We start from the raw sequence: 17,058 nt of genomic DNA, 5'->3' as shown, positions 1-17,058 counted from the left end.
GGTCTTCTCTGTAGTGCAGCAAAGCTTGTCATCATACCCTTTACAATATTTAGAATGTACTGTACTGTATCTGTTTTTCATAGTTTCTGTGAGAAGCATGTAAATATTAATTTTTTGTCATTTTGTAGGAAGCATGTTAAGGGATTTGGTGAAATTGATTTTAAATGAACCTTTATTGTAGCTATTCCCCTGCTGGAGATGCTAACTGGGACTCATATTCATTACCTTTGGATGTGCTGAGGGAAATTGGATTCTTGTTATTCTTATGATTTTACTATTTTCCTCTTAACTAATGGGGTGCATGTAATTCCTGTCATGTTTTATATCGTGTATGCAATATAGTACACTACTACTGTATTCTGTGTCTGTTATGTAATGTAGCATCTCAGAATTTGGGTATCAGTTATGTCAGTGCTCAGAAACCAAGACTGAATCACTTCAGTGCTTGATTCACATTTACAATACTAAAATTCCAAAATTTAAGAATGTTTTAAAATTTACCCACAGAATTGACTTAAAGATTAAGATGCTGATGTACGCAAAAGGACTTTGAAATGCTGTAAAACATTAGTCATACTGGGAAAAGAATTACCACTTTCCCAGGGGAAATTGGATGAATATGAATTTTTGATGCATTAATGAAAGACTGAAATTCAGGCATGTCACGTTGGGGTAAAAAGAAAAGTTATGACAACATCCATAATTACGTTGAACGAGTAGAGGATGTTTTGTTGAGTGAAAGTTCATGGTCAACAACAGATTCAGAATGTTCAGGATGCCTTCACTTGAGTAGAAGGGGCAGTCTACAAGGTGAAGGTACTTGTGAAGCAGGACTTGAACTAGCAACATTTTCACCTACTCTGACACTGTAAGTGAACAGTCACTAATAAGAGAAAACAAATTTTTTTTAATAACTCTATGCACAGTATCTTAATATATGCTCACTGTATTTGTTACCATACATTTGTTGTCAGTTGCTGATTATCATTGGTTGCATGTTTGCATGCACTGCATTTCATAACGGCTTTTTAATTATTGCTTTTGTCCTCAGTGTTTGTGATGGGAGGCCTTTGTTCTAAATGCTCCTGTCTCAAGTGTGTCATGCTCGTTTTGTAAAATAGTAATGAGACTATTATTTTAGACACAGTTTGTTTACTCTTGAAAAATATCCTTTGATATATTTACAGAGATATTTGTCAGTTGCAGTCCACAAGTACATACAGTAGAGTGAATGTGTGAGTGCTGTGTTGAGAAAAAATTAATATTTTACCAAATATAGGGGTTATCACATTGGAAATTGATGAGTCCATTGGTAAAAAGGCACTTTTCAAGGTCCCTTTTGTTTGTTATCATTAAGGACCCTAAGTTTCATTTATTGAAATTTAGATTTTTTTTATACATGTAAAAGCAACATTGGGATGGAAGAATGATATTGTAAATAGTTACATGTGCCTATTATTTACAGTATCATGTTAAGTATTCTGTCATTATCCTTACTTTACTCTTATTTTGTTTTACTTTGTTTTCTTAATGTTAAAAGCTGTCAAAGTTGTTCTGATGGTATGTATTAAGGAAGGTTGAACCACAAGTGTAAATTGAATTCCTAGTCTTAAGGGAAGGTCAGCATACATTTATGGTAAGTCTTTTGACTACATTGCTCTTTCAGATATAAACATGTGTTCACTTTTTTATGTTTTATTGCATAAGTAAATATGTTGTTATTCTCGTTCCTTATTTATTTCATTTATACTTTCTTGTTTTTCTCTCTAGCCACATGCTTATGCATATTAGCAAATACAGTTTAAGTGACGTTGTATTGGAGTGTTAATATCCAGGTACATTAGAAAGTAAGCATATATTTTCTTACATTACCTTTCATTCTCTGAATGAACCGTATGTACTCCAGTGTGTGCAACTGACAAATATTCACTAAATTAAGATTATGTATAAATGTGACTCATTATAGTTCCTTTTAAAATAATATCTGATACATCTTCCTTGTCACCTGACAGGGACAACGGGTATGGCTGGAACGAGTTTGCCAATGCTAACTACATTCAAAGTGCTAGTAGCCACTGTGTGCTAGCTAGGGTGAGGGCATGTGCTGCCGAACGAGCCAGGCATGTCTCATCTCGTCACATCAAGGACACTAATATTAACAGCCATGCAAATCCTTTAACTGAGTAAGCATCCTAATTTGTGTTTTTATTTTTAAATCTTGAATCTATTGGCATATGCTTCATCTTTGATTGCGCAAATCAGGTTTGAATTGACTACGTAATTTATAATATTGCCGAGATACTTCACTTCCTGCAACCAAGGGTTTTGGGGTCACAGCACCCAAGATCTTCAAATTGTATAAGGAACTGTATCAGCCATAGTAACAACTATAAGATTGTCAGGGCTTGCTTTTAAACTTATACAGCTGGTTAAGTGTTAATTTTATACATTCTGATCTCTTATATTTCTTTTTTTTTCAGCGACGGAATGTTGCAGCAACTAGCATTACTGGCCGCTGGTGCACAGCCATGGAACCACAAGATATGCACTGCGCATTCTAGACGCTTTGCATATGCAGCCACCCTTGCTATTTATGTTTATGTAGTGAGTTATAATAGTATTGTTAGAAACATAGAATTCGGAGGTCTTGCACATGTACTCTTATTTCATGTATTTGCTGTGCTTTTTTACAACAAACTGTAAGACCTCGCTGTGCATCTCAAAATAACCGATGCTGAAACCATTTCAGGAAAGCTAATATGTACAGTACTCCAGATAATTCCAAATATATTAGTAGTATACACTGTATTCTTAATCTTATGTAAGCCAAACCATAAGTTCATATAATTTTGATAGTAGACATACCATTAAGTACAAGATAATTCTAAATATAGAAGACACAGATGGTACCATACACTTATGGAAATTCATTACACTAGTAGCCTACACACTGTATTTGTTGTGTACATCATCACCTCTCTCTCTCTGTCTCTCTCGTCATCGTCTCTCTCCACGTCTCTCTCTCTCTCTCGAAGGTCTCTTCTCTCTCTCTCTCAATCTCATCTCAATCAACATCTCTGTCTCGTCTCTCTCTCTCTCCCTGCCTTCTCTCTCTTCTCTCTCTCTTTCTCTCTCTCTCTCTCATTTCTGTGTACAAGTACATATGTTGATAAGGCCTCATGAAAAGCAAATCCCTGTCATATACAGATTTATTTTTCCTTTTTCATAATACTGTACATATATTGTATTTGAATTTTGCAAAATATCTGGACTGAAGCTTAGTACTGTAGTAGTTTTCATTCTTATTTTTTCCAAATTCTGAGTTTACAAGCATCAAGATAGCAAGGTCATATTATAGTGAGTAATTGTAGAATATTTCAACTGTGTGAAATTTTCTCACAGCATCAGTTGGTATTGCTGCCTTTTGATACGTTATCTATTTGTCCCTCAACAGGTTGAGGAAGGTAGCAGTGAGTATCAGCTCTTCAGCATATTGGCCGATCATCGGAAAACTATAACATGTTTGGATTGGCATCCCACCAGTGAAGATCTCCTTGCCAGGTCAGTCGAGATGAATAAGTTTTGCTTACAGGTTATTTTTTCTGTTTTATAAGTAGAGGATTATTGCCACAACTTGATGTGAATTTTTAAGGGAATATATGAAGTACAAGCCCTCTCACTTTTACTCATGCCTTAACATTTGGTATTCTAGATAAACCAAGTGTTGATAAGCTTGTGAAATCAGACAGATTAGTGGTTAATACCTCATTTTTTCATTCTAATTATATATGTGTATACAGTACTATGTAACTGTCTTTTCCTTTAATGTTATTCATTTCATCATCTTTAACCAGTTGAAAGTCACTACAATGTTTGTCTATTATCTTTTTCTAATGTTCATTTATCATTATTGAATGGAGATAAGTGGATTTTTTAATGTCTGATTGATGGGTTGGCTTCAGTGTTTGCAGATTTCGATCTACAGTGGTACCTCGAGATACGAAATTAATCCGTTCCGAGACGGCCTTCGTATCAAGAGTTTTTCGTATCTTGGAACACATTTAACATGTAAAGTGGCTAATCCGTTCCAAGCCCTCCAAAAACACCCCAGTAAATTATATTTCAGGCCTAAAACACATGTTCTTGGGTTACGATGGGCCAGAAATATGACTCCAAAAAGGCAAAATACTGTACATTTACTTGAGTATTATTCAACTGCATATAATGTTCAACCCCATTTTTACTGCATATATTAGGACTTTGGCATATGTCCCTTAGCAATAAGCCTAGCCTATGTTAGCGGTTGCTACTGTAGCCTAGTCTATGATTCTGACATCTAAACCTAAGAGCTAAAAGCTTAGAATATGCCAGTAAAATGTAAAAATAATCAGTATGTACTCATTTCAAATAATTATTAATCAATCATTAACGATAATACACAAACAAACAAAAAACAAACCTTTCAATCGATTGTTTACATTCAGATCTTACCCGTCTTACGAGTATGGAACGAGCGCCAAGCAATCATTTTTCCTAGCACACAGTAAGCCATAAATTGTCATTAGTATCTCTCTTCAACTAATGAAACCACCAAACTGTATAATAACCATTCATTTGTTCCGATACGTAATACAAACCATCGGTCCTTTAACAATAGGAAGTAGCTAGCGGCAGCTGGAACGGTCGTAAGCTTCGAACAAGGGGAGAACGGTAGTTAACTGCTTGTCCGACAGTCGCGCGCCGCGCGACTGGGAGGTAAACAAACCACTTTTGCTTTCGGCCGCGGGTGTGAAGGACGTGTTCGTCATCGCTCTCTGCCCGCTTCATCGTCGTATGCTTTGTTTATATTGTGTTTTCTACTAATGGTTTGTTTGACTTGAAAATGAAACTGTAAGTACACTGTTTTCATTTTCATTACTTAATTATGAACCAACATGGAGTTATCGCCGTAGATGCGGCGATTTCCTCTCTTTTCATGAATTGAACCCTTGAATTATGTCTCGGTGCCGAGGGCGGGCGCGCTCGCGCCGAGTCATGTATTTGGGCGGAAGTGTGTAATTGAAAAATGTAAGTACTCTTTTCATTATATTTTTGCCCTGTGCGTTCGTTACCGAGAGTGTGATTGCGCTCGGCACGAGCCTTTTAATTTTGTATAATAGAATGCAATGAAAGTGGATTCGCAATTGCAATATTCTTTTCATTTTCATTTATTTATTTGCATGAAATTTTATTTGGATCAATTTTCGTTCTTACCCGGGAATTGATCCTTACGATTTTTTTATGTGAAAATGAAATCGCAAGTGCAGTATTCTGTTTCATTTTCATATATATTTTATGATAGCATCATATTATTGGATCAAGTTTCCGTTCTTACCGGGAATTGATCTTTTCTCCTTTAAGTTCTATGAAGTGAATCGCAAGGGCAGTATTCTGTTTCATTTTCATATTACTTTTCACTGCTGTGCGGGGGTAGGGGAAGCGAAGGTCTGCCAGGAAGTCGTCGGAAAGCTCTCCCGCGACTCCCTTGGTATCCGATTCTTCGTCTTCCTTCCTGCCCCCCGCTCAGCTTCTTCATTGTATTTTGTATTTGGGGTCTTCCTTGCGTTTGGGGTGGGGTGGGGCATGTCTTCCCCCCGTGCGTGAGGGAACCCCTCTTACTAATCTATCTATGTTACCGCAGGTGCTACATCCGTGGGAGACGACCTTGGATGTAGATGTAGATCCTCACGAGGTTTGTACTCGTCGTCGGGGGCGAGAGTGCTCCCGCAACGAGCCCTGTGTAACGTGTATGCATTGGTCCGAGGCGCAGTGGGTGCTGTACGAGGGCAGGAGAGACTTAGGCCGCCCAAGAAGTCATCGGAAAGTCCAGTGACTCCTTTGGTAACGGACACTTCGTCCTCTTTCCTGCCCCCCTGCGGGGGGGGTAGCGGAGTCCTTCTCCTCTCTCGATCCGTCGAGTGTGGAGGAGGGCGCCCGCTGCCCGGACGTCCAGTTGTACTCGGGGTCTTCCGTCCGCTCTGGGTGGGGTTCTTCTCCCCCCAGGCGCGAGGAAGCCCCTCTAACTAACCCGACTGTTGCTTCCGCAGGTGTGCCATCAGCGAAGGACGACCTGGGACAGGTGTGGGAGTCGCTGGGACTGCAGGGAGTGCCGAGCATACAGGGGTTGATTCATTTCAAGCGGGTTTTGGCGGGGTCGGCAGTGGTCACTCATGGTACGGTAACCACTACAACAACCACAATCTCGACACCAGCATATGAGATGCCACCGCACCTGGTGTACACACCACATGTCATGTCGGTAACACCCACGGCTGCAATCCAGAACCAATTCCTGCCGTGCCAAAGAGGACGGTGCCACCGCCACCTGGGTTCTTTGTATTGCCGACCCCGGACTTCCGCTGCCCAAAGAGTACCCCCCTGGACCTGCCGCCAGTGCCGAGGATGACGGTAGCTGCCGACAGGACGCCTGGCTCTCCTGTGGTACCTGCCGTGCCTGCCGTACCTGTTGCTGTCCCAGCCGCTCATTCCCTTTCAGATCAGGTGCCGGCTGCTCATTCACTTTCAGATGTTCCTGCCGTTCCTGCTGTTCCTGGACCTGTTCCTGTTGTTCCTGCTGTTGGTGGTGCTGTCACAGTCTCAGGTCTTTCCGGACAGGTGCAGTCGGGCCCTGTTGCTTCGGCAACTGCCCCGGCTCCCTCCTGGATGGAAGACCTGACGTCTGTCCTGCGGAGCCTGGCGAAGAAGAAGAGGAAGAGGAAGAAGGTGTCGTCGTCGTCTTCTTCGTCGTCTGCTGCCTCTCCTTCCCCTTCGACTTCTAAGGCCAAACAGCCGAAGAAGAAGAAGGTTGCCTCCTCCCCCCCTAAGAAGATTCCTTCGGGATCTTCTAAGGGCCCGGCTCGCTCAGGCGAGCTGGGGAGCTCTTCTGCTGGTCCTCCTGTTCCTTCGGGAACGGGGCCCGTCGCTTCTTCTGCAAAGAAGAAGTCGACGGGGACCAGAGGTGCACCAGCCTCGGCTGGTGCGTCCTCACCTGGTGCTAGCGGTTCTGCCGCTAAACCAGGTTCCGTCTCGGCCGCTTCTCGTTCGCGAGAAGCACCGAGTGGACGCTCTTCCAAAGAAGACCGTCCAGCCAAAGTTTTGACGCCCGAGCTCGCTCGCCGTCAAGACAGCGGCGCGGAGCAGAAGACTGGCGAGAGTCGTGCACACGACTCTCGCCAGGCCAGTGGACACTCTCGCAGCGATCAACTGGCTGCTCGGGCTGACGTGACGGTCGCTGACCAGCCACGGGTTGAGGCGAGGAAGGAGTCCCCGCGGCCGCCGGTACCAGCCACGGCGGTACCAGCGGGCTCGACGCCGCCCAGAGAGTGGACGCTGGCCGGTCCTCGACGCGACAGAGAGCCTAGCAGGTCACCCGTCCGCCGCTCCCGATGGGACCGGGCGGAGACGGTGACCAGCGGCAGCTCGCCTGACGCTAGAGATCGGTCTCGACGTTCTCAACCGAGCCAATCGCCCCAGGCGAGCGGCAAGGCTAGGCCTGCTGCTCGACCGTCACCGCGGGTTGACGACAGCAGCAGCCCTCCCCTGTTTGCACGCACCTGGTCCATGCCAGGCGAGCGAGGGGGGAGCGTCAGGTCTGCCTCTCCCGTACCTTCAACCTCCTCGGGCTATACCGGGAGGAGCGAGGTACCGAGGAAGCGATCACGAGAGGTGCGCCAGCTCGTGACCCAGCTATGACGCCGTATGGACCAGGCACGGTTCCAGGACCGACCAGGACATACGCGCAAGTAGATGGAGGCGACCGTCAGGGGTCTGCCGCTGTTCCTCCTTCTGAAGGAGGAGTATCTCGGGATCTGTTCTTGTTGGAGGGACTGGACGGTCCTACTCCGCAAGACACGGTTACTCCCGAGATACAGAGGAATTTGCAGAAGTCATTAAGCTGATTCGTCAGCATAATGACCTTGCGGAAGGATTGCCGCTCCCGCCAGCAGGGCCCACGTCTCTGCTCGAGTCGTTTTGGGGCCCGAGAGGGAACCCAAACCGACGGTGGGTCTGCCGCGATCGGAACTTGCCGATTCTGTCTCGAACCAGAGTCTCTCGTCTCCGGACAAGAAGGCTCTCTCAGTTCTGGCCGGTCGATCAAGCTACTTCCACCTCCTCTACTGCGACAGCGGCGTTTCTACGTGTCTTCGGACACCGTATTTGAATACTCCTTCGGTCCTCCTGAGAGGTTTCGACCTCGACGAGGACTGGAATGAGTCGGAGGACGGTATCGGCTCTCTCCTGTCAGGTGTCGATCAGCCCCACCCAGACGACGTTCACAGTGGCGGCAGACCCTTACCTACAGTGAGAGTTCGTAACCCTCCGCGGGAAAACGTTTTCTCCTGACGATACGTTTTCCCAGACTCTGAGAGGCCATCGCCGCAAGGCGATGGCTGTTCCTACTCTTCTCCAACTGCTAGTTCCACTGGGAAGGCGAGCGAGTATCCAATTCCTCCCCCATTCCCTCTCTCCTTACGGTTACGAGGGAAAGGGGAGGGATCCTACAGAGACTTCTCTGTAGGATCCCACGTTCGGGACTGCGCTACCGGGGGGACCTTCGGGTCCTACCTGACGTAAGCCCCGGTCGTTGAGGAGGAATCCTGCCCCATTCTCGATGTCTACGGGAAATCGAGAGGACCACCAGCCGATATCGTTTGACGAATTCGGTGGGGGTTTCGCAGACTGCTTAGAATTCTACGGAATTTCTAACGCATTCAGTGTTCGAGTTTTACGATCTCCAAACACTTACGCGAGACCACGGTCCAAAGTGAGCGAGACGAGAATCCCCGATATACACGATAATCGGGAACCTCGCCTATGCTCGAATTCCTGGAATTTCTAGCATTGGGAAGAAGACTGCTGCTGAAGAAACTATCTCACAGTAGGCGACCAACCTGGACTAGAGAAGATCGGACGGGAATATCCAGTTTGGCTTGAACTATCGTCTTAGTATTCTGTTCACCATTGAAGCTTTCCTTCGAGGAAGACTTCTCCTTCACTCTCTTTGATAGAGATCGAAGGTGGTCGATCTCCAATCCTTATTTTGTTTTCTTGAAGGAAAGAATTTAGGATGGAGATCGTTGTTCAGAATCCTACAAATATACTACGTATATTAACCTCGCGACATGATTCTACTAAGCAGTTGAATGGTCCGAGGGGTAGGCGCATATCCTAGTTAAACTACGGATTGCGACTTATAAGAGAAGTATTCTAATTGAACTGCAACTCGGGGTTGCCTGCAACCTCCCAGGAGTTTTCAGTTTCAATTTTATATACTTATGGTTTTGTCACGACAACACCATTTCAACTGTTATATTTACCGAAATTCGTTTCGCCTAAATATAATTGCTCGAGCATATCTTTTATGCTCGGTAGTTCTAGCCGAACGCATTCCTTCGTGGAATAATGGATTACCTGGCAACTCAGGATGACGAGTCAGCGAGAGCTCAGGCTCAACTACTGCGTATTGAACTGCCTGATAGCAGCTCAGTATCAGCCGGGCCTCCGATATGCACGGTCATGTATGTCTCTCTCTGCCCTGCTTTGATTGACTACCGAACCGTATCTCTGCCCAACAATCATGGACTTAGGTCTCTGATTAACGGGGATTCTCGCAATAATGAAGGACCCATCTACTGCTGTGACGCTAGATTCCATCGCCTTCGACATTGCGAGAATTTTCAACAGAGATATCTCTTGGACTCTTTCATCTTTCTGTTTACCGCACGGTACAGAAGTCTGTACAAGTCTCCCGCTGCATCGCACTGCGATAATGCGAATGATTTTGCAGACATCTGAGTTTGTCTTCAAAATATCTCTATTCGTAGGTGTACAATTGTTCATTGTTCAACCGAATTACGAGATTTGTTAGAAGACATCGCCTACTCTCCGACCTGACAGCTCTACTCCCAAATGTTCAGCCCATGAGAAGCAGTTCTTCAGGCGGCTTTCACCTGTGTTTTCATTACTGAAGAACGCCCCGCTTTCATTGCAACTACGACTTCTCACCGGACAGCAATGAAAGGCGGTTAGCGTTTTCAGTCATTTGTAAGCACAGGTTATGAATCTTGAGAATCCTTCTCTCGATTCATCTGTGAAGACGTAGGTTGCATTCAATATCTACCTTCGTCTTCAACGGTACATAGTGTTGTTTCTCCTTAGCTGAGATTCAACAACCATGAGATGTTTACCTTCAGGGACCTCGGTCTCTAGAAGGCAATTGACTTTCGCCTGTTGGGCACATGCCTTAAGAGAATACAATCACCTTGCTGTCCGGCATTGGTGACAAACAAATACATTATTTGTTTGGTCTCTCGGCATAACCCTTTAAAGGCGAAGGTCCACGTGACTTACTCGGATGCTTTGACAACTTGCCCTCCTACGGAAACCGCAGTCAGTCGGCAGCTGTCAGAGCGGCCGAGTCAGTTACGAACTACGCTGTTGACTTAGTTCGGTTGTTACAGAGCAATCATTACTTCGTTTTAATAGCTTGTCACAGTACCCATACCATTGACACCCACCATGGAGTGTCGGTGTCCTATCCACTACCGAGAACTTCGCTGCATGGGGATAGGAGGATGCGAGAGACTTCGTGGCAAACGGACAGACCAGTATGGGTACTGGACATCACCGAAGTAGAGAAGAGGGATAGGTCATGCGACTATTTCCTTCTTTTCCTCTGAGGAACTGCATGACTTCTCCTGCGAAGTCAAGCATCCAGGGGATGGGGATCCGTGACGCTCGATTTCGTACCGAACTTCGTAGCGAAGACTCAGAACCCTTCGGTCCCTGACGATTGGTTCGAGTCGTTCACAATCCCCTCCCTAATGGACTTCACCGCCTTCGATGCGAAGGAGATGCTGCCTTGTCCGCAAGAACTTCTCCGTGGCGCAGGTACTGAAGGCAGGGGTCTGGTCAACCAGACCACATGCCCTTCCTTCTACCTTCGGATATTGCCCACAGGTCCTTGGATCTTTTTCCTTGGGACCCGTGGTGGCTGCTCAACACGTTGTGTAGCGAACCCAGACCCTCGCAGGCTGAACAGCATCGAGTCCTGGTGTGACCATAAGAATGGATGAGTGAATGAGAGTGTGACTGGCTCCTCTTCCCATCTTTTTCTTCCCCTCTACCTGTGGTTAGAGGGACACGGTCGTCACCCTGCTGGATAAGGACAAGATGCAGGTGAGCTACTCAACAGAGCCCCATCCTATCCCTTTCACTAGGGATAGGAGCGTATATCCACCACTTCCTCCAACAAGGGGGAGGAAGTGGATGCCAGCTTGAGACAACCCATACTTTATGTTGCCTCTTGCAAACAGGAACAAGTTCTTGCTTGCTGGTACGAAGAGATACGCTTGCCTCTCTCTTAGTACTCGGCCCAGAGGTCTGACCATTGATCCTGCGGTGCACACCCCGATCAATCGGACAGAGGCTTGGATCCCTCCCTCGCTCTTACGACCAGGGAGGCATTTCCAGGGATGGACGAACACCAGTCTGTTCATCAAAGACTCAGATTCCTCCCACCAAGAAGTGAGTCTTCCTATTGTTAAAGGACCGATGGTTTGTATTACGTATCGGAACAAATGACAATTTGTCGAAAATTGCATTTTTCCTAACTATACAAACCTGAGGTCCTTTACATATAGTCCCACCTCATGCCACCCCTCACTCTGTGTATTTTGCATGGGCCAAAAGCAAAAGTGATTTGTTTACCTCCCAGCGCGACTGTCGGACAAGCAGTTAACTACCGTTGCTCCCCTTGTTCGAAGCTTACGACCGTTCCAGCTGCCGCTAGCTACTTCCTATTGTTAAAGGACCTCAGGTTTGTATAGTTAGGAAAAATGCAATTTTCGACAAATTGTCATTTCTATTCTTTATTCTATCTTTACCTAACGGAGATACCGAGTTATGACAGCTATAATGAAACATGCGTAATACGTATACGTAACGTAATAATAAAACAGAAGAAGAATTCTAAAAAATGCGTATTTGTTGGCATCTGATTTATTTATATTTTATGATATCTAATTCACATTTTTTTATTAAATGTATTGCATGTACTCATTTCAAAATAATTATTAAGTAACCATTAACTATAACAAACAAACAAAAGAAAAGCTTCCAAACGTCTGTTTACATCCAGCACTTATGAGTATCGAACGATCGCCAAGCAATCACTTTTACACAGTAAGCCATAAATTTTCATTCTCTCTCTTCAACTACTGAAACTACCAAACAGTATAATAACCATTCATTTCTATTCTTTATTCTATCTTTACCTAATGTTTTTTTTTATTAAATGTAGTGCATGAATACTAAGTTTTTCAATTTACAGCAACCTTTTACCAATAGAATATTTAAAGCACAAGGGGTAGATGCTGACCAATAGGAGAGCAGGACCTTATGGGGTGACTAGCATCAGGAAACCAATGGGAGCGGAGGATGGTGGCGAGTTTACTCAGTTGGCGGCGCGGGAGTTTTAAAATTGTTCTCGGTGGTCCGGGCGAATCCCGGGACTTTATAGCAACAACCTTTCGTATGTAGAGCAGTAAAATTTTTCGTATTGGCTTTCGTAACTTGGATTTTTCGTAAGTTGAGCCTTTCGTATCTCGAGGTACTACTGTAATTAGTTTCATTCAGCTGGCTGATTAGTGTTCCTTCGGCATACACTTAGTTGCCACACAACATCCATAAGTTAGGAATTGATATAAGTGTCACATAATATTTATAAGTCAGGAATTGATAGTGAATATTAAGAATGAAGAGCAATGACAAAATTAAGACCCAAGGTTACCTTGAAGGAACTTCAGCTTTCATCTAGTGGACTTTATCGATTTCTAGCAGATTGATTTGTTTTATTTAGCTGCTACTCTTGGCATATTGCCAAAGGATTTAACATCATAAACAATTAGTGTTTTTAAAATCTTTCCCAGAGCTTGAAGGACAGAAATATTCCTGCTGTTTTAAAATCTTTCCCAGAGCTTGAAGGACAGAAATATTCCTGCTGTTAGGATAACCTCATGGATCTTAGTGTCACTATATAAAGCCCTTCATAAGAATATGCAAGGTTTGATGTTCAAGACACTTTTAGGGTTTTGGCAGAAGGCAACCTGCTTGGTGGCATTTCCTTAATCCACGTGTGTCAGGAAGTTACATTGATTGCCAGTAAATGTAACGTACATGAAAGGATGATCATCAGGTCGATAATGCTCTCCTTCAATTATAGAAGAGCAAGGTCATCTCACAAATACGTAATCCAATCATCACGTCCTTTTTTTCAGCCGCTGTTTAGCTCTTACTGTGTCAGCCCCCACATGTAAAGTGGGAGGTTTTTATTTTTTAAGTAAATAAGAAATTTTAAATGATATATCTTCTATTTATGGAATAGAGAAGGTTGTGAATAAAGTTTCTGTCTGCATTATTGGAAGTTGTTAGTAATACTTTAAATGTCATAGGAAAATTCATCCTGACAAATTTGTACAACTTCCTGAGGCATCGTACTCTAATGAGAAACCTTTAAAATCTACAGGTAAATGAGTTTTAACAGAATTTTTACATTTAGTAATTGGCTCGTTTAAAGCTGAATACCTTTATTCCAGTGCTTCGTTAGATCAGCGTGTTTGCGTTTGGAGTGTCAGCAGCCAGAGTGTCTTATATGCTATAAGCATATGTCGCGTCCCAACTGTGGTTGCCTGGTGTGTTGGTCACAGGCAAGTATGATTACAGTTGCTTACAAGTGGATAAATGTTCTCAGATTTTCTTTTTGTTCTCAGATTTTCTTTTTGACCTCACCTCCTGGGAGCTAATGGAGTTTACTTAATTATTATTATTATTATGTGCTCTATCACAGTCCTCCAATTCGACTGGGTGGTATTTATAGTGTGGGGTTCCGGGTTGCATCTGCTCCTTAGGAGTCCATCACTCTTCTTACTATGTGTGCCGTTTCTAGGATCACACACTTCTGCATGAGTCCTGGAGCTACTTCAGCCTCTAATTTTTCTAGATTCCTTTTCAGGGATCTTGGGATCGTGCCTAGTGCTCCTATGATTATGGGTACGATTTCCACTGGCATATCCCATATCCTTCTTATTTCTATTTTCAGATCTTGATACTTATCCAATTTTTCCCTCTCTTTCTCTTCAACTCTGGTGTCCCATGGTATTGCGACATCAATGAGTGATACTTTCTTCTTGACCTTGTCAATCAACGTCACGTCTGGCGTTCTGTTTGCACGTATACACCCTATCCGTTCTGATACCATAGTCCCAGAGGATCTTTGCCTGATCGTTTTCTATCACTCCTTCAGGTTGGTGCTCGTACCACTTATTACTGCAAGGTAGCTGATGTTTCTTGCACAGGCTCCAGTGGAGGGCTTTTGCTACTGAATCATGCCTCTTTTTGTACTGGTTCTGTGCAAGTGCCGGGCATTCACTTGCTATGTGGTTTATGGTTTCACTTTTCGTATTGCACTTCCTGCATATGGGAGAGATGTTATTTCCGTCTATCGTACTTTGAACATATCTGGTTCATAGGGCCTGATCTTGTGCCGCTGTTATCATTCCTTCAGTTTCCTTCTTTAGCTCTCCCCTCTGTAGCCATTGCCAATTGTCATCGCTGGCTAGTTCTTTAGTCTGTCTCATGTATTGTCCGTGCATTGGTTTGTTGTGCCAGTCCTCTGTTCTTTCTGTCTTTCTCCTGTCTCTGTATATTTCTGGGTCTTCGTCTGCTTTTATTAGTCCTTCTTCCCATGCACTCTTTAGCCACTCGTCTTCACTGGTTTTCAGATATTGCCCCAGTGCTCTGTTTTCGATGTTGACGCAGTCCTCTATACTTTAGTAGTCCTCTCCCTCCTTCCTTTCGTGTTATGTATAGTCTGTCCGTATTTGCTCTTGGGTGTAGTACTTTGTGTATTGTCATATGTTTCCTGGTTTTCTGATCTATGCTGCGGAGTTCTGCCTTCGTCCATTCCACTATTCCTGCGCTGTATCTGATTACTGCACTGCCCATGTGTTTAATGCTTTTATCATATTTCCGGCGTTGAGTTTTGACTTGAGTATCGCCTTGAGTCTCTCCATATATTCTTTCCTGATCATGTCCTTCATCTCTTGGTGTTTTATATCTCCTCCTTCCATTATTCCCAGGTATTTGTATCCTGTCTCATCTATGTGTTTGATGTTGCTCCCATCTGGTAGCTTTATCCCTTCAGTTCTCTTACTTTGCCTTTTTGTATGTTGACTAAGGCGCATTTTTCTATTCCAAACTCCATCCTGATGTCCCCAGATACAATCCTTACAGTCTGGATTAGGGTATCTATTTCCTTGATGCTCTTACCATACAGCTTGATGTCGTCCATGAACATCAGATGGTTGATTCTGTTGCCTCTTTTCTTGAGTTGGTACCCGGCATCCATCTTCTGCAGTACTTTTGTCATGGGAATCATGGCTACTACGAAGAGTAGTGGGGACAGTGAGTCGCCCTGGAAGATCCCTCTCCTGATATTAACCTCTGCTAGTCTTATTCCAGAGCTTGTAAGTATTGTATTCCAGTTGCGCATTGTATTTTTGAGGAAGCTGATGGTATTTTCCTCTGCCCCATATATTTTCAGGCATTCTATTAGCCATGTGTGTGGTATCATGTCGAAGGCTTTCTTATAGTCTATCCATGCCATGCTTAGGTTGGTTTTCCTTCTCCTACTGTTCTTCATTACCATTTTGTCTATCAGAAGCTGGTCTTTTGTGCCCCTACACTTCCTTCTGCAGCCTTTCTGTTGGTGGGGGATGGTGTTTGTCTCCTCTAGGTAGTTGTATAGCCTTTCACTGATGATACCTGTTTGTGGCGCCGTGGAGGAGTGGGTTAGGTCGTCAATAGACTTAAGTCAAGTTAAGCAACATTGGCTCTGGTCAGTCGTTGGATGGGTGACCGCTCTCCTCGGCGTTGATTCCTTGGGAAAGGATCTTTACCATAATTTCCTCAGTCTACTCAGCTGTAAATGAGTACCTATCCCTGATGGGGTAGGGTCCAGCTATGGGTTAAATAGCAAAACTCAGCAATGATGGAAAGAAATGAAGGATTAAACGACAACGACGTAAATGGAACCTCTGGCAACAGAGGAGCTTCGTCCGGCAACCAGGTATTCAACCCAATTAAAGGGGAAGACGGTCAGGTACTTGGAGGTCGTCATCCAGCAACTGATCACCACAACGATTATTATTATTATTATTGTTATTATTATTATTATTGTTATTATTATTATTATTATTATTGTTATTATTATTATGACAAATTAGTCACATTTTTAGACTCTCATAGGGCTTGCCAGAGGGATTTGTTCTAATATGAAAAATGAAAATAGCACAGGAAGAGACCACAGGGAACAATTGTAAAGTAAAAAGCAGAAAGTGATGTACTGGCAACTGAGATGATGCTGCAAAGAACCTTTTAAACATTATATACAGTGTGTCTTGCAAAGCACACTGTAAGTGGTGCCTTCCTACAGAAAATAGACTGTTTTGATCTGACATGTGTGATTGAAAGGTTATGGGAAAATATGCAGAAATTTTTTCTTATTAACCCTTAATGTACAGTAATCATCATATAAGTATCTATAACAGGTTTTGATTGATGGACAGGCTAACTCATTTGAGTATCAATATTACGTGCCATACGATTTGGATGAATTTAGCAGGAAGATGTTCACTTCAATGATCCATAAATAACTAATGACACCGTAGTAGCTCAGCAAAGGACAGAGGGTGATCAGCATTCCTTGAGACTTGGTGGGGAAATGTATTTCCCCTTTCTATCCCATGACATCTTTGTATTCATTTGCTCATAAATATACCCAGGGATTGCTCTTGGTTTTAGGTCTTATCTTTTATGATAATGTTAGTTATAATTGTATTTTTAAATATCTAACTTCCCTGGTAGTTACATATATATAGCTTAATCCCGCCGATTTGTCGCGCGCACGGCAGAAATTCAAAATTCGCGGCTATCGCCGATAGACGGTCAGGTGATCATACC

At 43.6% G+C, this 17,058-nt stretch overlaps 1 protein-coding gene across 1 annotated transcript in view; it reads left to right on the top strand.

Moving 5' to 3' along the window:
* Positions 1 to 493: 493 nt before the first annotated feature.
* LOC135219150 (WD repeat-containing protein 17-like) overlaps positions 494 to 17,058 on the top strand; it is a 188,325-nt gene continuing 171,760 nt past the window's right edge. Inside the window, 5 exon segments of the mRNA XM_064255667.1 lie at positions 494 to 868; positions 2,013 to 2,183; positions 2,481 to 2,604; positions 3,455 to 3,561; positions 13,635 to 13,745. Of these exon segments, the coding sequence (XP_064111737.1) occupies positions 660 to 868; positions 2,013 to 2,183; positions 2,481 to 2,604; positions 3,455 to 3,561; positions 13,635 to 13,745 (722 nt within the window). The 5' untranslated portion in view covers positions 494 to 659.

This window comes from Macrobrachium nipponense, chromosome 19 (genome assembly GCF_015104395.2).
Source record: "Macrobrachium nipponense isolate FS-2020 chromosome 19, ASM1510439v2, whole genome shotgun sequence".
NCBI classification, from domain to species: Eukaryota; Metazoa; Arthropoda; class Malacostraca; order Decapoda; family Palaemonidae; genus Macrobrachium; species Macrobrachium nipponense.
This window is presented reverse-complemented; position numbering and strand designations above follow the sequence as displayed.